At 42.7% G+C, this 23,010-nt stretch overlaps 1 protein-coding gene across 11 annotated transcripts in view; it reads left to right on the forward strand.

Moving 5' to 3' along the window:
• map7d1a (MAP7 domain containing 1a) overlaps positions 1–23,010 on the forward strand; it is a 63,639-nt gene that overhangs the window by 5,045 nt on the left and 35,584 nt on the right. For all 11 annotated transcript variants that reach the window (XM_088932279.1, XM_088932283.1, XM_088932282.1 and 8 more), the window contains exon 2: positions 21,547–21,645. In XM_088932279.1, coding sequence (XP_088788405.1) covers positions 21,547–21,645 — 99 coding nt within the window. The remainder of the gene's footprint in view (positions 1–21,546; positions 21,646–23,010) is intronic.

The raw sequence follows: 23,010 nt of genomic DNA on the forward strand, positions 1-23,010 counted from the left end.
TAACAAAGCCTGGCATTTTCTATGTTCTGTTCTGTTATTACCTCTTACGAATGTGAAGAACATAAGAAAGAGGAAGTCATTCAGTCCTTCTAGCATGTAATTATCAGCCACTTGATCCCAGGATCTCATCCAGAAGTTTCTTGAGAGAAGAGATGGTATTGGTTTCAGTGACATGGCTGGATATGTTCCATACTACCAGATCATTCCACATTCTGAGATCTGCATTTTTACCTTTCACACAGTACCAGCTATGGCCTTACTAAAATCGTGCGCTTTTGGTTAAAGTTTTTTTTACTTCAATCAGCCTTGGGTCGTAAAGTCACTGGACTGGGACCACTTACTGTAGGTTCCTGTCATGACAAGCTGCGGAGCACACAACACTCATACAAAGATTGAAGAGCTGGTTCATTTTGTATTCGACAGTGGTGTCTGCTGTTGTCTCAGTTATTGTGGTGGTAGAATTTCATTTCACTCTTTTTAAAGTGCCTGGAAGACAAAAAAAGCAATTTTTTTAGACAAAATGAAAAGATATTTGACCCAGTCATTCTGGATTTCCTAAAGAAAATGATTTAATTTGGACAACTACTTCTCCTGTCTCCAAACATGCTTCCTATTATCGGAGGAAATGTATTGGTAAGATCTTCATTTTTTCTTAAATACAGCGGCAGTTTGCCAGACATTAGACTCTACATCTGGGTGGTCTGACTCCCGTCCTGCAGGGCCAATGTATCTCTAGGTTTACATTTCAACTTGGCTCTTAACGACCTAAAGCTCATTAGTGGCTTAACCAGACCAATTTATTAGCTTCTTTCGGGTCTTCAGGTACAGCTGCTTTAATTAATGCCAGTCAAACCTTCAGACACACGAGCCCCCCAGAACTGGATTCAGAAAACTCTATACGTTTTCCTCAAAAATGAATTCTTTATTAGCAACCCTGCATTTTGGGTGAGGATTGTGTCATGCATTGCTGTTATCTAACTTGTCAACCTGAAACCATTGTGAGTTAATTGTGTTTGTTTTCTGTCAACACCAGCCTTGAGTGCTGGCTCTGTAAAATTGAGACAAGACATCAGTTTGTCCCTGTTCTGTTGGGTTTGACCCTGAGTAATGTTAGGAGTGACCCCCAGTTCAATAATGAGTGAATCTAAACTTGCCACTTTAGACTAATCTAATTTAGTACATAATACATCTTGTGAGTGTGAATGGTACAATTTCATGAAATGAAATATTTGATTGGTCTGTCAGATTCGTCGGAGGAGGCTTGATCAGAACAGGTTAATAATTCATGTTTGTAAACATTTGCTTCAGATGTGAATTGACACAAAAGAACAGAGAGGTAAGCAGAAGGGAAGAAGGAGAAGCTTTATTGTCTAATAAAGTGTAATTGTGGAATATGTTCTGCAGTGCATGTGTTATTCAAAGCACAGGCAGTTACAGTGCTTGGTCTTTAGGAATCATTACATAATAAGAAAGAAACTAAGTACTAGGGTTCTTTGTAACATTGTGCTGGGCAAGAAACCAAGACCTTACAAGATATGTTTTTTTTTTTTCAAAAACACCGTGCTCACTGCTGCAAGATTTCCAGTTTTTCAGGAGGTTACATGTGTTCTTACATTGAGATGTATATCTAGAAAGCTGTAGGGCAGTTTTGAACTCTACTGTCACTGTTGGCAACACATTGATTATTCGATGAAATTGGCTCTTTAATTTTAGTGCTGCATTTATTTGAAATATTCTTCTGTTCTGCTGATGCCGAGAGGAATAAAGTAAAAGTAAAATGTGTATTTTCTCAAAAACAAAAACTCTTATTCCTGCCTGTTTCAATAGTAGCAACAAGTATTTTAGTGAGTCTTTCGACTTCCAGTGTTGAACTATTACTGGTAGCTGTTACTGTGTCCAGTTCGACATTCAGGGTCCTTCAGTCTGGAAAGGCACTTTATAATTAAAAGTTTTTATTATTTATTATTGACATTTGCAAACCTAGGAGGTTTTGGGAACAAAGTAGACTGAAAACATTTCCATTAGTTATATACTAATTAGATTCATTTAAACTACTTTCATCTGTAAGATCTCTGTAGCCTCTCTGAAGTTCTTGGTTGACTCTTAGAATAAAAATAATTGAAATCCCAGTTTTTAGGCCTGAGGGGGAAACAGTATCTGGTCACCTTGTATCAAGGCTTGTATCAATGGCTTCTGTAGTCATTTGGTTTTTTTCCTGCTGAATTGAAGAAGTAAAGTGAAAAGGGATACCTGCTGGGAACATAACTACATTAATAACACAGTACACAGTTTCTTTTTCTTAATCACAGTCCTTCTTTCATACAACATTTTGTTCCAAGCTCTACTCCTTATTTTTTCCTCAAAGAATGGTGTGACAAAATATTCATCCTCAAATGAGGATGTAAAAAATGTAATCCTTTATGACTCACAAAGTAGAATCCGTCTTATTTCTAAAGCACCGGAATGTTATTTGGCAGCACGGTGGCATGGAGGCTGCTTTTGGCACCTCTTGCCCATTTGGTAGTTTAGTAGCTAAGTGATCCAAGGATCTAATTCTGACGCCTCTTGACAGAAGCCAGGGTATCGTTTTCAACAACAGGGCTGGGTGGCTTGTTCCACACTCCTGTGCCTTTGCGTAAAGAAGGGCCTCCTCAGTTCTGAATGCACATCCACCTAGTTTCCACTAGTGCCCTGGGGTTTGTGTTTTCTCCAGGTGCTCTGGTTGCCTCCCCTTTCATGCGGTCGATGGTTGTACTGGTGGGCGTTTGTGTGTGGGCCTGCTATCCCATCTGTCCTGTTCCTGTGATCTGGGATAGGCTCCAGGTTCTTACAGTGCTCTCCTGGAGTAAGAAGCTCTTGGGCTGATGGAGGAATGGAGTGAGTACTGGGCACCACCATTATTTCACTTGATGATGTTCCCAGTCTGATCCTGTATTAGCGAGACATTAATAAGCTTACTTGATCCTTCATTCAATAATGACAGGTTATAAAAACATAAATTCCTGTTTAATTAACTGTTTTAGTAGGGCATGTATGGGTCAGGACAGACAAAATGTCACTATTTAATGTGAAACATTTTTTTTTTTAAAAGGCTTGATTGCACCACTTTTGTGCAGACTGAGGTTCTGTACCTTGCAGCTCCAGTTTCCTCCAAGATCGTACCCATTGCTTGGGATTGTTAAGCAGATCTGTTGGAAGGTGTCTGAGCAAGGCGGATATTTTTTTTTTTAAAGAAAAGGGAAGGATATTTCTTTTGGAAATGAGCAAAAATAAACTTAAGAGGGAGTTCCGCAGTACTGCAGAGGCTTCTGCCAAAAACTGTGTTTGAAGTGTGTCTGTAACCACTTGAGACCAAGCTGAAAAAGACAAGTTGGTGTTTTTGGAGGGTTAACAGGGCAGAGTGGGTGGTACTTTTTTCTTTATATTGTCGGAATGAACAGGGCGTGTGTAGGAGTGCGTGTGTGTGCGGGGAGAGAGCACTCTTAACGAACCTCGCTCAAACCCTAGCCCCCCCACCGAGCAGCGCGTCTTCACTCTGCTATACCCTGAGCGGAAAGGGGGGGTGCAGGTTAGGAAAGGGGGGGTGGCAGGGTTTGAGTGAGGGGAGGGCGCCAGAGCTTCAGCTCCAGTGCTGCTCATGCATGCAAATAGCATCAAGTGACGCACTGGTTGCCCTGCGAAGCGCACAGATGGTGTAAATCACAGTGATCAGCCAGCGACCTTTCAGAAGGAAGAGGCGGAGGAGGAGAGGGGGTTTGGAGCTGGGCCGGGGAGGAGATGATCCCAATTCAAGTTCTCCCCTGCTTTGCTGCACGGCGTTTCATCCAGCCGCCCGAAATGGTTCCAGTTCCGCAGTTATTCAGCAAGTGCAGTTGTAATCCCTTTTTACTCTGTAGCATTCCCCCTGGCTCTGTGTGAGGAGGGCTCCCCTCGGCTTCTCTGGCCATGATCTCTCCTGAAAAGAGGTGCCAGTTGAATCTGACCTGGAGGGAATCTCCAACTGGGACATCCTGAGTGGGGAATTGCCAGAACAGTCCCATTAATCAATTACCAGCTGAAAGATTGCATGAATGTCACTTGACGGCTCGTTGCACGGAACAAGGAGGCTATGTCTTGTTAATGTTCTGTTGTTTTTTTTTTTTCCTTTTACTCCCAAGCTTTACATTTGAAATGGTAATGTTCTTCTCCTCGGGGGTAGCTGTATGCAGATTGTTCCTGATGCAGAGTTTATGATGTGCTTAATTAAGTACGACTGGCAGGCTGCACGTCGGGTTTCTTGGGTGTAGCAGCTCATTCGGTCCTTACCTTGCCTTCACACGAATGAGAAAGCAGGCCTGACCTTCTGTGGCAAGAAGGAGACATCTGTAGGAGGGAAGGAGCTTGTTCCTATTTCGGAGAATGCTTAAGACTTTTTTTTTTAACGACTCTGCTTTGTTGTGGGAGACATATGTAATTCGCTCTTCTGCTGTGACTCATGGGGCCCTGCAGGAACCTTGCCCAGCTTGGTGAGGACTGACCGACAGCACATCAGCCTCTGAACACAGCTCCTGCAGCGTCCAGCCAAGCAGACCACAGCACAGGCAGAGTGTTTCTCGCCTCTGTTTGCGTCTTCCTTTTTGCTGCGTTTACAGTTTTCCCTGTATCTTCTTTTTAATTTCAGAACGTGATGTAACCCTTGCTCCTGTGGCAGCAGTTAACCCCTTACTTAAGGGGAAAACAAATACAGGCCCTTTGGCAACTGTGATGATTCGGACTGTTTCTTTGGCAATGCTGCTGACATTAGCGTGCTTACACTGGTTCTGTGCAGCGTCATGTCATGTGGTTGTTGTTGTTCAGGACACCCTTGAAACATGGTGTCCACACTTAAAGGCAAAGGGAAGCAAATATTGTGACTGAGCAGAAAGAACAAAGATTTTATTGTTTTAATGAGACACTGCAATTGTCTCAGCCCTCCACATTAGGTTGAAGTGCACAGGGTATTGAAGTAGTTTGCTGCCATTTTAATAGACTTATAATTGTATAATGATTTGAATCCAAACTAAATATCTGTTTCAGACAAACAGAATTTCTACATTTCTTCAAAGGATCCAGATATAGAAAACCACTTTATATCAACATAATTTATCATGTCCAGCTTAAACATAGAGATAAGAGAGTATAAAGTCAAAATACATTTTAAGAGTTTTTTTGTTTAGTCCCATGTGTTCCTCTTAAGGATGCACAGTGATCCAGTCACTGAGGAAGCAGGAACAGATTCTGAGACAGATGTTGTGTTTTTCCTGACTTCAGTGTCCCAGAAAGGTTTGCTCCAGAGAAATAGTTCTAGCTATTTTTGAAAGCTTCCTTTTGTCTCTCTCTCTCGTTGGAGTTTCTGTGTTCTGACAGAGGCCTCTCGCAGTTGTTCCATGGCCTAATTTGATCTCCAAGCAGCTGTATCCTAGAGTCTGACTGGAAACAGACTGAGAGAGTCTAGTATAGACTTTAGAGCCATGTTCTGCAGCCTCCAGCCCCATCTTAAAATAATCCGGATGGGCTGAGCGCACAAGAATTCATCAGCACTGAGTCTGACCGTCAGGTGACTGCAGAGCTAATATTAGATACAGAGGATAGGCCCTGTCTTTCACATGGTAGCGTTCCCCTTTTCATCTTTAAACCACAGTGTTAAAATAACTGAACAAGAGGGGCCATAATAAGCATAATTTCTTCTGTCCTGTGCTTTTTTCAGCTGAATATCTTTTTGAATAAATAAGAAAATAATAATAATAAGTTTGATTTATAAAGCTACTTTCCAAACTCAAGGATGCTGTACATAGTAATAAAGAAAAAAGACAAAAGTAAAAGGAAAAAAATAAATGCATAAAGCACAGAATGCAGGGCAGTCAGACAAAAGCCCTGGTAAAGTGAGTTTTGAGTTTAGATTTTAAGAGAATCGAACAGTTGTATCTTGAGGAGTCAGAGAAAGGACTTTCAATAACAAAGGAGCCTCTTCTCCTTAGTTTCTCTGTGCACTGACAGTCCAATACAGGCATTGCACAGATTAGCTTGACACTGGGGGACTTGGCCTGTGCTGGTTCTTGCATGAAGGATCAGAGAACTGTGCACAGCTTTGCTGTCTAGGCCACAAAGTGCTTTCAGTCACAACCTTGAGAAATGCCTGGGGATTTTAATTTTATCGGTGATGGGAACATATCCAGTTTCAGTGGGATCTTGTGCACTATAAGCTCCTTTATCATTTTTCACTGATAAGTTGAATGTATATTCGTAAAAGGAAATGTTTTTTTGGCCCAAAATGATTGTATAAAGGTCAGCAGAAGCGTCTATCTTGCTACGATAGATGAAAGTGAACATGAAGGTGAAAATTGTTATAGCAGCTCTTGTCATTTCAGAAGTTCACTTGATCATTTTTGACTTGACTGTGTAAGTCACTGTCCATGTGCTGCATGAGATAGATGGGAGAGTGCACTGGCATGTGATGTAATACTTGGTACATCCAGGGCACTCTTGGCAGAAGTAATTTTTGGGTCAAATTCAATTACAGGATGGTCGATTTCTTGTTAGAAGAGCTAGAGCCAGTCTCACAGTTATGCTGTCCAATCCCTGGAGGCGAGGTTGTCACGCCAGTCTTTGGAGTCCCATCCTGCTGGAGGGGTGGCAGCCTGTCAGTATTCATCAACCTCCTGCACATCCACAGAGCCATGCTTCAGATAGACACAGGTGAATCAGACATTTTTCATTATTTTGTTTCATGCAGGGCTATTGCCATAATTTCCTAAATTCACTTGAGTCAGAATGCGGCAATAGTGGGTTTTTTTTACTTGCATTGGAATGCAGAGTGAAAACTGAAGGATACAGGCCTGTGCCGGTCTCTCACTTTGTACTTGTTTATACGTTTTGTAAATCCAGAAAAGAGTTAAGATGCTGTCAGCAGGTTTGGCAGGGCAGTTCCATTGCTGGGTGTTTGTTTCTGGAACTGACAATTAGATTTCCCAATTCTAGATGATTTTTATTTCCATTGGGTGTGGCTAGTCAGCCCAAAACAGAGTAATTATGTCTGGAGAATTATATGTACATGAGCTGCTTATTTAGTCACTGCTGGAGGGTTTAAGGTTTTTGCAGAGTTGTTCACAATGTCTTTTAGCTGTTTTGTCTCTTTTGAATGTTTTTTTTCTCCTGCAGTTTTGGTCTCTCTAAAGTTTGGTTTGTTACCCAGATTCCTCAGCTTTAAGATGGCAGTTTTAAAGATTTTGGGCCTGACTAAATTCTACTCTTTTCAGCCACCTAAATGTTCTCTGGAACCCTCAAATGTCACTTTTATCTTTGTACAAATGAGATAAAGGCAATATTTGCCAGTTTTTCCATTGAAAAGGATCTGAAGTCGATCAAGAAATCGGCCATGTGTTTTATAAGTGAAACTCTGATGTAACAATTTTTCTTTACATTATGTAATAATGTGCATAAATGTGTATATACAATGCTGTGCAAAGGTCTAGTATGTTTTGTGTTGTTCTATTCTTTACTTTATCTTCTCTAAGCAGAAATGCAGTACTATGGTACTACTCTACTGAAGTTGTTGACATATTTTGTAACCCAAAACCCATGACTCAGATTTGATTGGTAAATGTGATGGATTAGCTACTACAGCACTTCACAGTGTCTGCTCTCATATAGTGTACCTTGTACACTATTGTTCAAGTTTTTAAAGATTCTGATTGTGATTGTTAAAGATGCCTAAATAATAACCGTGTTCAAACTGAACCCTTTTGTAAGTCTTCTTGGTTTTACCAGCAATATCGTAGTTGCATGTTTCAAATTCGGCGTACATGAAAAAATATTTTTTCTCTCCCCTTGGGAAGATGATTATAATTTCAGGTTCTTTATGCAAATTCCCCAGGCTTACAAGCTCTCAGGCGTGTGGCATGAAAATGAAGTGTGTGGGAGTGCTTGATTACGCATTAAAACTATGAATTGTGTTGCAGGTTCTTTATTCAGCAAGAGCATGAGAAGGATTTCATCCAGCTGTTTCTTGAATGAAGCCAAAGTATCAATTGCAATCACATGACTGTCTAGCTTGTTCCATACTCCCACCACCTTTTGGGTAAAGAAGTGCCTTTAGATGCATTTCCATGTACTTTGGGAAATCCACCCTGTGACTCTAGCCTTGGAGTAGCAAAACATTTCAATATTTCAGTTGCTGCAGGAATTCTGAAACTTGAGTAGGTGGATTTTTCAAATTGAGGATGATTAGATTTGATTAAGTTATTATTTCCAAGATTGATTGCATAACCATATATTATGAAGAAGCAAAAGTTAAGTTAAGACCTGGCATACGGAATGAAGTCTTGAATTATGCCAGAATTCAATTCTGGGGCCATTCAGCTTCTATTTTTTTTCTCTTCCATTACAGTTGGTTAAATGCTTCTTGTCTTATAGAAATCTAAAGGGTAACGCGCTGGTTCGAGCAGGGTTAAGTCGTGGGTGGTTAAGAATGGCGTCCTACCTCTCACGGATATCTGGGGCTGTCTCATTAATATCATTGACTGCTGATTCAAAGCAGAATCCAGTTCCTTTCATACTCAGATAAGCAGCACATTCAAAGGGGAATTGTTCCACTCCATAAAGCTCACAGCACATTGAGAAAACAGTCGCAGGACAGGAAGTTCAGCTGTTGTTCGGCTACTTGTGTACTGCAAAGCCAGTAGTAAAGCTGTCTTGTAGAGTAAAACTTGAAGATTTAAACGGTGGTAACAAACATCGCTATAGCATTTGCAGGGAAGTGCATGTATTACCTGTCCATTGATTTGAGGTTCAGTTAAAAATTGATGCGATTGATGGAAGTGAGTTTAATTTATTAATTTTTCTTTCCTGCGTTATTGCCCCTCTATAATGAAACTGTGTGAAAGGGTTCTTTTTTTGCGTGTTTGAGAGAGATTAACAGCTAACCATTTATAATATGAAAGTATGAGAAGCATTTCTTTTCTTTTTTCAGTTCTTGGAAATATTGCTTCCCACTGAACACTGCTTCACTGGAATCGATTGCTGCTGCTGTTCTGCTCTTTAAACTGTTACCAACCTCCATCGCTCTTTCTTCCTCTGAGAAAACACTACCTCAGTAGCTAAATTGTTGCTGCACGCAGCTCAGCCTGTGATTAAACATCAAAGCGAAGGGGATTGATGGCAAATATGGGAAAGATGATGGCACGGCTGGGTGTATATACAGCACTGCGCCAGGGCCTTTCTGTCCTGAGAGGGGAGCTGTGAAGTTCGGGGTGTTGGAAAGACAGCTGTGTGGTCAGTGGGGTGTATGTCCCAGGTCTGAAGGTCCAGCAGCACCTGGAGCTGTGTGTTCTTCACAATACAGCCTTTCCTGTAGCTCAGGCCCCTGTCCCAGCTCGGAGAAAGAGACTCTGTAGGGGCCGGAAAACATTGTTGTTCGTTCTATATCCGTATCCCGAAGGAAGCTGCTTTATTCCGTGAGGCTTGCTATGTTTCCAGGGGGCCTGGTTCCCTGCTCTGCCCTGCAGAACGGTGACAGAGTTTTCCTTCGACAGGTTCTGTCATAACAGTCCTGGAGCAAATGATGTGCAGCAGGCAGGGCCTCGTGCCTGTTTGAGAGCACTCATCTGTGGCGGATATCTCCATCCCAGCCCCCTCAAGTTGCACATCGGCATCGCTGGCGATTTATTGCTGCTTTATCGAGAGGACTAGTGTGCCTTTAATTTGACCAGGCCAAAGACACAGTTTTTATGTTTGTGCTTTACAGGAATTCCACCTTCACAAAAGACGAGTGAGACACTTGGACATGCTGCACCTTAAATACTGTATATAACCCTAAAGCTTGGGCTCCTTGTAACTCCCTTCCCTTTCCAGCGCGCGGGTTCGAGCGGAGTTACTGAAAGTAGGGCTTGTTACAAGGAGGTGCCCACTCGCTGTGTGTCACTTCACCTAGTGCTCCGTCTTGCATGCTGGACTTCACACTGAGGTCCTATTGGAGGTGGACCTGCAGATGCCTAGTTCACCACATTCTCTCTGCGTGTTGCTTTTGGGAAAAAATCGCTGCGTATTTTATTGATCCAGGGCGGCTTTTGTTCTTTTTGGTCTTCGGTCCAGACCAATGTTACCAGATACATTCCTGGGCTTAGAGGAATGTCCTCCGCTGACAGGCTAATCTCTTCTTCTCTGCTCTGGTCTTGAACAGAGAAGGCTAGGATGGGACCTGATCCCAGTATTCAGAATCCTCCTTTTGACAAAAGGAGCCCAGTGCTTTTTTTCCCGTATCAACAGTGAATGATGAACCAGAGCTCTCAATGTGCATTTAAGTCTGATAGCAGAAGCCATTTCTGTCCACAAAGGGATGTGAGGGTACAGAACAAGCCACCTAGCTATGTTGTAGGAGAAGATGCTCTGTCTTCTTTAAAGGCTGGATGAAATCTTCAGCTCACTAAGCTTATAACCTTTATATTCTTCTGTTTTAGTGCTGTTTGCTGATACAGTCCTGTATCTAATCTGTCCTCCGCCACACTGCATACATGTAGATGACATGTGTCTGGATTTGATGCCTTTGCTCAGAGCCTGTTTTCTTGGCAGCAGGACTTTTCTCAGCTAATGCAATCAGAACCTTTGGACTGGTACACACAGTCTGATGTTGACAGTCTGGTCTCTGAGTGTCTACCGCCCCCCCCCCCCCTTCACATGGGCTGCTCAACTTCTGGGCCAGACAGCAATGACATCACCCCCTTTCAAGCGAGCTGTTGATTAGGTAATGGTTCAGTAGCAGAGCTCTGCCCTTTTCAGATCGTTCTCCGGAATGCTCCCTTGATTACCAAATGAGCCGCGCTTCTCACTGTTACTGCGTTTCTCTGCGTGTGTGTGTGGGGAGGATGATGTCAGCACAGATCCGGAACTTGAATTGCTTAAATGAGCTTTTTGTTGTTGTTGTTTTTCTCCTTCAGGTCGTGATGTACTTTCAAGAAACTGCAGGGAAGGTGGTATGAATGTAGTGGGAGCTTGTAGAAGTCATTCATGCTTTGCAGCTTTACTGTTCAATAAGACAAATATCGTAAAATATAAAAATCACCCCTTCTTGCTGCATTAAGGCCAGGACAGCTTGCTGAGGCTGAGGTTTTTGGTTGTGGCTTCAGTAATAGGTTCAATGTGTACTAGTTTAAAGATAAGTGAGCCCTTTCTGTCCCTCAGGCTTTTCTGGTTGTTCTGAAATCAGATGTTTTGAACCCGCAGCTGCAATTGGTTCATGAGGGTCTGACCTGTGCAAAGCTCTCACATTGTGACACAAAGTGAGATCCCTCTCTGGGCAGTCTGACATAAGAAAGATGCTTTGCAAACCCTCATCGGGTCAGCAGTCCACCCTTCGCCCTGCCAGAGTCTAGCAATCCCTCTGTCTGTTGCTCTGTCTGAAACAGCAAAGGTTCCACTAGTTTGATGGTATTAAGCCTGAAGGGTGCTATGTGGTAGTAAGTAGTACTTTGAATACTTCCAGTTTGTTTAGCTGATATACAGTAACTGGTTTCAGTTAATGAAAGTTAAATTAGTGGAGCTTGGTAACAAGTGTTGTAGAAAAAGAATTTCCCACTGTGGTTTAGTACACATGAAATGCCAGTTATTTTTACAGTGAACTGTGAAGTGCCATCTGTCACTGTTAAAAGTGATCTTTTAAAAGTGTTAAAAGTGAACAAGTTACCTGTGATGTAACTTGTTAATGTGCAGATTTAGTGGTTTGTTATTCCTTTGCTGTAGATGCTCTGTTCGTTGGCTGTTGGCAGAATAAGATGCTAAAATGGTTGCTCTCTTTCTCTTCCCATTACATTTTCTTACTCTTGACGGATCTGTGCTGAATAGTTAATTGGGAGTAATCAGGCAGGGTGACTCCACCTGCATTGCGAGACGTGTGGGTAATGTGAGCAGGATCCAGCCTGGCCGGGTGTGAGGATGGATTTCCACCTGGAGGAGAAGGCGTAATGCGCTCGCTGGGCGCAGTCGTCCTCCTTTGTCAGGTTACCAGCTTCCCTCTTTCCAGAGCCACAGCGGCTGTCGGATCCTGGTTGCGTTGTGTTGCAGAACGGTGATTTTGCTCGTGTGTGACACTCCGGGGGGTTCTCTTCTGGGAGAGGAGCCTCAGTACATGTTCTTTTTTTATCTGAAGGCGTGTTGCTCTGCCAGAGGTGCTGATGTGGTGATTTATGATGACATCATCGAATCCACATATGCAACATTACAAAGGTCTGTAATAGTATAATAACGCCCTACAGATTTCAGATTGAAGCTGTTTTTTTTGTACGTTTCTGCTTCAACTTTGGATGCCAGAGTGAAGTGTGTGGCATTAGGTGATGACAATACTGATTGACATGCAATGCCTGCTGGGAATTTTCTTCGGTCTTACCAGGGTATATCCACAGAGATCTGGTGTTGATGGGTCCTGTGAATGACTGTGATTTGCTTGGTACAGCAAAGGCCAACTGAGTTTTCAATCTCTCATAACACTGACTAGAGTCTTGGTTTACCCCTGTGTCTAGTTGTGAAACACTGTGTGTGTTACATGACTTAACATGACTAATACATGTGTTCAGGTGCCCTTTGTTATTGATGAAGGGGTGTCTGTTTTGCTTAGACTTCTGGAGTGTGGGGAAGGGAGGCAGAAAACAGTGTTTTGTGTGTTAGACAAGCAAGAAATGAATTTCATTTGATGCTCTTGACAACTAAGGAATTGATACAAATAGGTAAATATCTACACTTACTTACAGTCTTTACATGTAATGTGCGTGTGTGTCAGTTAGGTCAGTTTCTGCCTTTTGGTAGGAGTCAAACCTACAATATATTGTTTCATAATTGTGCTGGTCTTGATATGCAAAGCTGTCTGTGGCAAAATTGTGCTGCAGGAGGTCTGACTGTGTGGGTGTGGGGTGATCATGTACAGTCAGCACAGGGAATGAATAGACACCAGTTGTGTGAAGTGTGCACGCCAGTACCTTTTTCTGTAAGGTTACTCACAAAGGTGAGCAAATGTCTTAATATTCAAATACACACCTCATAGAACCCTGTTGTTCCATTTTCTCTCTTGCTTTTTAGCAGGAGCAAGTTAATCATTACCGCAGCCTGCTTGAGTTTGTCTCCTCACCTCACATGTGAAACTGCAGCCACACCTTGCATTGCAGAAGACAAAGATCATTGATCGCTCTTGTCAAAAGATGAATGAGCTCCTGTTTCTTCTCGCCTGTTTACCTTCGAGCAGTTCCTGTTCCCCTGTGTTGCTGAGATCCTCTTCTGTGTTTTTGGCTGGTTTTTAGTTTGTGGTCGCCATTGCTTAATCCTGGTTGTCAGTGGTGTCTGTATAAGCAGAATTCTAGCATTTCTGGTTTCATTTGTTCTGTTATAGTATATTCCTTTTGTAAGTCGCCCAGTTGTGTCCCATGCTGAAGACATTCAGTGGCAGAATTCATGTGTATATATAGAGTTCAGAATAAAAATACCAAATCTTGTTTACAGGCAAGTGAACTTGGTCTTATCATACACTGTGCTGTTCAAAACGCGTTTCTACATGCAGAGGTTATGGCTTGGATTTTGTTGGGCTTTTGTACTCATTTCAGGTCAGGGTTAGAGCTCTTCTCTTGGAGAACAATCCCTAACAGCTGAGCACACATTTTCTGCTTTTCTAATGCAAAAGGCTGTGAATGAACAGCGTGAAGGAGCCCTCATGGAAAGGGTGTTTGATGACCGTTTATCTCCGTCCCTCTGAAGTGCAGCGTTTACCTTGATTCTCGGTGTTGTGCTCTTGGCCGCAACCCAGAGCCAGTTCCGATGAAATCTCTCGGAAAAGCAGCACGTGGTTTACTGGGTGCTGGGGGAACGTTTCCTGAACTGGCCTGGCACACAGTGTATCCTTCAAGGAGAGCAGCTTCCCTGACCCAGCTGTGTGTGTGTGTATGGATTCAAAAAAGAGGGAACAACGGCAGGGATGTATCCTACTATCTGATCCAGTACGGTTTACATATGGCTTCTAGACGAATTCTCCATGACTCCTGCACTGTTATCCCTTTGAAATGAGACCAAAGAAGTAGCAACAAAACCTTTTAGGTTGACTCTATATCCACTAAGAAAGCTTTGTGAAGTCTGATTCATTATCTAAATGTCAAGCTGTTTGTCTGATCTTTTTTCATTACATACAGCCACTAGTAATGTGCGTTATCTTCTACAGAAAACCTCAGACAAAAAAGTGCTGCCAGTTATTTATAATGCAGATGAAACCCCAGAACAGCATCTACTCCCTACTCATCTACAGAACAGTCCATCAAACAGGGTGTCTGGGAGGTCCTGGCCAGTGCCTTTATTGATTATGCTGTGTGGCAGATGGGCTTTGATGTGAATTATGTATTTGGTGACGTGGCCTGTGCCCGCCAGGAGATGCATGGATCCTTCATGGCTTCCAATTTCGAACATGCCAGAGCCAGCAGCCCGTGTCCCAGTGGGCTGGGCTTTCCTTTCTCTCCCTCGGAAAGATCAGATCACTTTATTGGCCAGATACAATTTCTTGCATTAGAAATTCGTCTTTTTCACATACCCCAGCTTGCTTTCCATGAGACACACAGACAAGGAGAGAAGCTTTAGGTCAGAGCGCAGGGTCAGCCATTGTACGGCACCCCTGGAGCAGTTGGGGTTAAGGGCCTTGCTCAGGGGCCCAACGGAGTAGGATTCCTCTGCCGGCCGCGGGATTTGAACCGCCAACCTTCCAGCCACAGGCGCGGATCCTTAGCCACAGAGCCACCGCTCCGCCTAGCGGACTTCTGATCTACTGTTCTGATCCAGCATTTCCATTTGCTTAAGTTGAGGGATTTTTTTCTGATTGGAGTTTTATTTTTAGTTCTTTATCTTGAGCGCTTGTTTTCTCTGTACTGGTATTGGTCCTGCTGGAACATGGGTAGATAGGGAAACCCTTGCAGTTCTCTGTGCCCCCATGGTTGCGGAATTCTTCATGTAGGAAATGTCATGGATGACGGTCAGTCCCATTTTCCTCTCATTTGAATAGGTGCTGTTTGTGGCATTATTTTGCATAATGGTTTTCGCTCAGCCAGAACCTTTTCTGGGCAATATCTGATGCATATTGTAACTCTAGTCTGCTTTATAATGCATTTATGTGTTTTGTTATGTAGCTGATTGGCTGTTAAATTACTGCTTTGCCATTAAAGAACTGTGCACATTCTACACTACAGCAGAACGTTTTCTGTATGTCACTGGTAATACGAAGATGCTTGTTCACTTTAACCCTGTATGTACGTTTTCCACTGTGGAAAGGGCTGATGTGCATTTTCCCATCCATTATTAACATCTGTGCAGGAATGTGAGGTAGACTGTTCTGCAGACCAGGAGGTGCTTTTGCCTTTTTTAAAATTCCATCCTCTACTGCTCAGCACCCCTTAGGAGTGGAAACTCTGAAGCTGGAAGGCCTAGGCAGCTCCTAAGTATTTATAAATCAAAAACCAGTCCTGCAGAGCGGAATATAGTGGGCTTGTGGGTCCAGGCTCTTATGTTTTTTACAGGAATTTGGCACGACGTATTCCGCAAGGCTGGATTGGGAATGTTCTTTGCTGTGTTGCACATTTCGAACACATCCTACTTATCTAAGTTTAAAAATATGTAATTGTAAATGCAATGCACTTTAAAAATTAATTTCATTATCTGGCATTCTGTCTGTTGTACTGCTATTTGTGAATGAAATGTATGCATGTGATAATAAATTATTAATATTCAGTCTTTAATTCATTGGTTATTCCCCCTAATTGTTTATTGACTAGGTCTAGTTACTATACAGTCCAAGAGTTCCTGAAACCACTGGACAGTTTCTTGTTTAACGATTTTACAATTCTCATCCCATTCAGAAATTGATTCTAATCTAAATGTAGGTGTCTTTCCGACATCATACCTCAGGGCAGCTCAAACTGCGGGCCCTACAGCCACTGACACAGAGCAGAGCTCACTAAGAGCACAAGAACGCTGGAAGGGTTATGAATAAGGAGAGCTCATTCAGCCTTGGTTGTTTTGTTGCATGTAGATAATCCCAATTTTTTCTTCTATGCCATTCCTTTCAGGATCCCAGAATGACTTCCCATGTGACTGGCTGTTTTTCTCTGACTTCAACTATTTCCTATTTTTGGCTCTAAAAGCATGTCCTCTGGTGTCATTTGTGGGCCTGTTTCTCTTCATCTGCAGCCGAAGAGCACAGCCCATCTTGTTTTCAATTGTGCTCTTCTTTTCGGAAGAGCAGGGCTCCTGGTTCCGTTCTAGAGCTCTGATGTCATAACGAGATGAGCTGATATCATAATGAGAGAAAAGGGTGGAATATTTGTAGACTCTTTGCACCATGTGATTTCACTCTTCTACCTAAATGCCACATGTATGTGTACACAGGACACTGGAACAGAGTACACCTCCACAAAGATGAGCAAATATTTGCCCTGCGTAACTATCATAAGACCTAATGATGTAATTCATCCTGTAGACTGTTGCCAGAATGAGCTATAGGCAAGGTCTTTTGTTATGACATGCTGTGACAAAAACTGCTCAGACAAGGAATCTGTGTAGCAAAATTAAGCACTTTGGTATTTGTCTGGAGTTGTTAACTTGGCAGCAATATTTTTATGTTGCTGTAAACCATTCTAGGCAACACTGCAGGCTTTATTTTGAATCATGTTGTTGCTGCCTTTGTAGACTGGACACTCACAAGCTACAGCTTAAACCTGTAACAGATCTTTTTGCAGCTGATTCGTTTTTTTTTCTATTGGTAAATGCATGCTTTGTCTCAGTCTTGAACCCAAAAAAAAGACAGGCGTGGCATTATTTGAAGTTGATTATAGGTATGAGGATACTGTTTATACTTTATTGAAGCAACACCTGTATTTTGTGGCGAGTGATCAGAGAACAGTGACAGTGCTCACACGCCTGGCAGCTCTGCTGCAGCTTGGGGGTTCAGAGTAGGTGTGGAGCGGGCCACGCCTTACCTTCACAGAGGATTCAATCTGCTCTCTCTTATCAGAGGCCCTTGCTTCTTACATTTGGCATGGATCCTGTTGCTGTGCAGAGGCTCCACAGTGCTGCATCTTCTGAGCACATTCGCTGGCTTGGATCAGCTTGTTTTTCAGCCCCGAGCAATGATCAGAGTTTTTTGTGCAGTATTTACCCCTGGGTAGGCTTGGGTATCTTTGTTATTGTGAATGCACACAACTAGTACATTGAGCAGAAAATAAGCCTGAAACTGATAATGCAACCTTTGTCATTGCTGCTTTGACCTGATTCAAGTTTAGCCGAGTAAACATGTATTTTGCTTTTAGCTTTACCATGTTCTGCCATTTTTTTGCCAATCAGTTTGTCATGTGGTAATAGATCTTTTCTTCCATTGTTTCACTCTGTTTTCACCTTGGCTTGCTGGTAGAGCGAGCTGTTTAGAGCCACGAGAAGCACATTTCAAGAGCTTCTTGAGCTAAATCCTTTGCTTTTTTTTCTGGTATTATATCACAAGGGCTCTTAGTAACTGTGTCTGAAACCGAATGTGCCTTGTCCTAATCTCTGCTTGCTGCCAGGAGCTCAAGAGGATAACATGTTACTGAAGAAAAGGAAAAGCAAGGGATACTTCTTAAGGAACCTTGAAGGAATTACTATCACACATGAATTAAATGTGTAGCCTGTGTTGTTGTATTAGGAGTTTCATTGATGCTGATGTGCAGTATTGCAAATACCTTAGGTCCTGTGTTGTCAGCTGAGGTTGAGGTCATAGTCACATTGCTCGTTAGGTGTCTCTTTCTCTCACAGTACAGTATGTCACAATATGATAAGTGGAACAGCTCAATTTCCCACTCTGCACTGTAATATGTTTCTGTTGTAAAGCAAAAAAAGTAAAATAAAAAGCTGAAACAATGAAAAAGAGAACAGATCGATAAGAGAATAATACCACAAAATATGTTTTTAGTTCTAATTGCTCACAGAGTAAAAGCCATACAGACTTGGGTCTTTTTCTGTAATCAAAGCAGCAATCACACCGGTTAATGATTAATGCTCATCAAGCTGAGTGCTTTGATCCCCAGGTTTGCTTAAAATAAAATCTCATGTAACAGGCAGACAGTGGAGTCAGACCCCTTGTGGATTCAAAGTTTCACATGGAACAAAGCAGGATGAAGACACTGGGAAAAGTCAGGATTAAAAAATATACTTTCAAAATCTTCTGCTTCCAATTCCAAACTTCATTAGTAGTCAAGAAGTCCAACTGGAAGTTGAGTGAGAAAATTCCTTCTTCATAAACTGTAAATGTGTTTTTACAGAAAGCTTATCCAAATCATTTTGAGGAAGTGTCTTTTTGCCCCGTTGTGGGCTGAGTTACTGTGCATGACAACTGTACTTAACTGCTCCTCTGTTGCAGAGCTCCGTCTTTTCACTTGCAGGTTCATTCCTGTCTGTGTGCAGTTATAGGTGTCAGTAAGTGCAGGGTACTTCTCTGGCAGTTCATCAAAGTTTGTCAGACAGCGTCCAGTATCTTCCACCCCCCTCCACCACAAGGGCATGCATCATTTATACACAGCCCAGGAATGGCTCTCTGGTATCAGCTGTTGTACTCCTAAAAAAGACTGAGGATCCGTGACAGCACAGGAGACATGAGGACTGTGCAGATAGATTACTGGCTATGCTAAGGATGAGATGACAGACCTGTCTTAAAACCCTGCCACTTTTTCTAAAGGTTTTTTAAAAACTGACAATTAGTACTCACACCCTCCCCCCCACATACCTACAGAGAGATCTAGTTACGTCTGGCTGTGTAAGATGGATTGCAAGTACCTTTCACACTCTCTCCTGGGAGGAAAAAAAAGGCAAAAGATTGAAATGAAATATCAGAAGGGTTAGGAAAAAACGAACAGAGATACGGGTTTTGAAATTGATCTGAAGTCGACAAAAGAAGAAAAAAGTAAAAACACGTCTGTCTTCCCTGGCTAGTGATACTGTAAATATACAGAGAGAGCCAATAGTGAAGACGAGCGACCAGGGAGAGCATTGTGACTCTGAGGCCTTGTGTAAATCTCTTTGCTTGTCTCAAAACAGCATGGAGCCCCTGTCGGGCTATGCTGCTAAGCCAGCGAGTAAGAAAATGTCTACATGTAGCAACGTAGCAGCTCCAGAGAGGAAGGATCTCAGGCTTCTCCATTGTCTGCACACTGATTTCTCGGATAACCGCAGTACAGTCCCTAGCATAGGCCTCCAGCCTCACCAGCAGACCCCCCTCCAGAGTATAAGCACTGTTTAATCGCTGTGGTTAGAGAGATGTTTCCCTTTGATTCAGTCACCTGCTGCAAAACAAACAGCGATCCGCTGCGTTAAGACACCCGTGTGAGTGGGCTCCTCCGTTCCGACTGCCCTGTCCTGTGTCACAGCTGCTCTGGGAAGATCACAGTACCATGTCAGTGGGCTCTGTCTTGTCCGGATGAGGGCTGACGGGTGTGGCACAGACCTTTTTGCCTCCTCTGTCTGCTCTGATTTCACCATGTTAACTTCTGTATTGTAACACAGTGAAGGGGTTGTTCTATTATGCAGCCCGGGAGACAACTTAAATCATTTTCTGGGTATTTGGTTTAGAGGGACAGAAATACGGTCCTCAATGCTCATCAGCTGAGCATGTTTCAAATCATAGAAGCTGCAAGGTCTTTTACAAGTTGTATTCTTGATTTGGAAACATATACTATATTGAAATTCTAAGCTTCTGTCTTCTGATCTAAGCTGAAGATACCCTGCAGCTCATAAAATCTTGAATGACCTCAACTGCTATGTGATGGGGGTCCGATTTGCTTCACCAAGCTTATTATGCTTTTAGAGTTTCGTGTTATCTTGTTTAATTTCTCTGGCGTCTAATGGTGGAGAATGTTTGAACAACTTAGAATCTTTGCAAGACCAAACCATTCCTCGCCGCTGATATCGGTTTCCATGGTTACCATTATTCCCAGTGTGGAGCTGTACAGAGCTCCTGTTTTTGTGTGCCAGTTCAATATTGTCCAGAGAAGCTGGGCTTTGCAAACATTGCATAAGCTGAAGTGTCTGTTTCGTTGCCCTAAAATAAAGTGCAATTTCACATCATGGGGCATAACTGACGTGTTGCAAATGAACTTTGTTTAGTAGGTCACTGTCTCGGATTGCTACACACGCAGAAAGGCGTTTATCAAGAAAATGCACACTAAAACGTCTTTTACTATTGGAGATACCATCAGTTTTAACCGATAAGGCACTGTGTTACTCAAAAACAGAAGGAGGCAAAATGAGACAAGAACGTTTAATTCAGGCTCCAAGCATTTGTTGGATAAAGTTGCAGGCAGTTATGCAGACAGACCTGGCATTTTCCACAGAGAAACGCAAGCAAAGACCTGAACTGACCGATGAAGACCTGTTAAACCAGTGAAACCCAGGCCTCTCCGGGGAGTAAGAGTTGTGTACAGTTCTGCTTGCAGAGACATTCAGGTTTTCTCAGTGTGCAGGGCAGTAGTTGTGTTTCTGGCAAAAATGAAGGTGTTGAAAAAGCTCTACTGCAGCAGCATGTGTGTGTGAAAATCAGGTGGGTGTGTGGCCATCGAAAAGCACGGTCTGTTCCCGTAAGTGGTGAGCACCTAGCATCTGAACAGAGTGCGCAGATTGTGCACTGGCTGATCTGCAGTGGTGCTTCTGTTTTCAGCATGGCTTGGATGAGGTATCACGGGAGGTGGGAGAGTGCAGGTTAGGGTTAGTATCATGTCAACCTCCTAGGGTTAGGAGGTGGGAGAGTGTAGGTTCTGTCCTCGAAGATGGAGGAGCCGAGTGTCACTCTGACTTAAGTGAATGGCCGCTAGTTTCAGACCACATTGAGCAGTCATCGCGCTTGACACAGTCATGAGGCTGGGTCTCTAAAGCAGATAGGCAGGCAGGGTTCTCACATTTAGTTTCTCCTCACTCTGTGTTGTCCAAGGTGAACTGGGTTATTTAAACAGGCCACATCCTAAATCTATAGAGATTTACCTGGACTATTCCAAATGCTTCTGATTCTCATTACACTTTATTTGCTTCCTTTCTGTCAGCTGAAATTGTTCTGCCCTGTTAAAATTCTTGTTATTGGCCCCTGGCTATATCTGAGCTTGTAAACATCTGTAGGTCTGGAAACGTCAGTCTAGAGCCTGCCGTCTTCAAGAATTACAATTGCAGCAGCACTAGATGTGCTGCTCTGCTTCTGTTTTCTCAATTGTAAATCATTTGTGGAAAATAATATAAGCAATTACCTTTCTAACTTGACTGGTTATGCAAAAAAACTTTACAGCATTCAAATTACAAGATGGAAACTATAAACTAATAATAGGTGTTGCCGAGGCATGTAGTAACTGCACTGTAAACAGTCCATTATTTGAGGTAAAGGATATCATGTTTATGAGCACAGCAGTGCCACAGTTCTCCTACGGCTGCACTGTCATTAGACAGCTACTGTATATTTGTAGGAGACCTCTGGCCTTGGCTGTTCCCACTTACTTCTGTCTTCTTCACCCTCAGCTCCAGATGTGAACCCCAAAGAAGAGGTGAAGAACCCCCCGAAAAAAGATGCCTCTCCCGCTCCCCCAGGCATGAGTGTCAGCCCTCGACCCAGACAAGGTACAAGTCACACACTGCATCAAGAGAAGACTCCTGTTGCATAGCAGTGTAGTCCATTTCAGGTTTTACAAGCCACAAACTCTTGTAACTTGTGTAGGTATTTCACCTCCCACCTGTACTTATACAGCTGTGTTTGTAAGGTGACACACAACATCCAGCTTCTAGCATTGGTAATATAAAAGAGATACAAAGTATTGTACATCCTTGTGGGGTGAAAAGGTCTCAGGCTCACATTCAGATATTGGTGTGTTTATCAAGCTTCAGCCTTTAATTAAACCTTCTTCTGCTCCCTTCTTTAGCATACAAAAAACCTTAATTATCTCTCCACCAAGGCTCCAGGGAGCGTTTATGGAAACTATAATAACACTACAGCTGTAACTGCTTTTCCTGTCTGTAATGATCATCTAGCAGAGATGCTTCAGTCCATAAAATCAGGTTTCTGTGTAGAAGAACATTCCACTTGTTTTCAGGAGGCATTCATTTTTTCTTTAAAAAAACAGCATTTTCCATTTGGCTAACAAGACAGCAGGTGATGTATGGATGACCCATGTGCTGAACTATAGATAGGCAAGGTGTCTGCGGGTGTCCAGCCCTGGTCCAGGAGTGTCTGCATGTTTTCAAGGTCTCTTTAAAGCTGCACTACTTGAAGAGCTTGAAGAGCTAGGAGAAGCAGTGAAATCGGTCCAGTTAATCCGGTAACCAGCTGGTTTATCTTGTTAAGAGCCGAGTTGGCATGAAACCCAGTAGACACAGCGGCTCTGCAGGACCAGCGCTGGACACCTCTGCTGCAGACCAGTCCAGCAGCCTTACTGAAGTTAATAATCCCCTGTTTCAGCACTGCTGTGGGGCAGTGTGCAGGATTGTGTCCCCTAATAGTGCTATTCCACCCAGCACAGTGATCTGACTGCAGACCGAAGAGCCTTTTCTTCTAATGAGCAGTTTATCCTTTAATGCCTGTGAGAACACGGTTTTGTTCATAACAAAGTGCAGAAGGCTAGCTTGCAGCATGGCATTAATCTGCCTTTCCAGGGTTTTACAAATTCCCAGATAATCTTGTATTTAATAGGCAGCAGCAAAGCAAGTAAGGTTTTCAGAAATAATAATCAGTTTAGTGGGCCCGTGCTCAGGTCCAATTGAGATGGAAGCTTGAATCCTCAGACAATTTGGATGATTTTATTACAATAATGGCATTACCACATTTTTTTCAAATTAATTATGAAAGGCTTATCATAAATATCTGTAAACAATGTAACAAGCATGTCTCTATTCTCTTTACCTTAAAAAGATCCTTCCCCCCCACCTCTATGATTCATTAAGACAAACCCACTGATACCTTCTAGTGCTTTTAGAGCAGTACATCAGTCT

Source organism: Atractosteus spatula, chromosome 14 (genome assembly GCF_055471065.1).
Source record: "Atractosteus spatula isolate fAtrSpa1 chromosome 14, fAtrSpa1.hap1, whole genome shotgun sequence".
In the NCBI taxonomy this organism is placed as follows: domain Eukaryota; kingdom Metazoa; phylum Chordata; class Actinopteri; order Semionotiformes; family Lepisosteidae; genus Atractosteus; species Atractosteus spatula.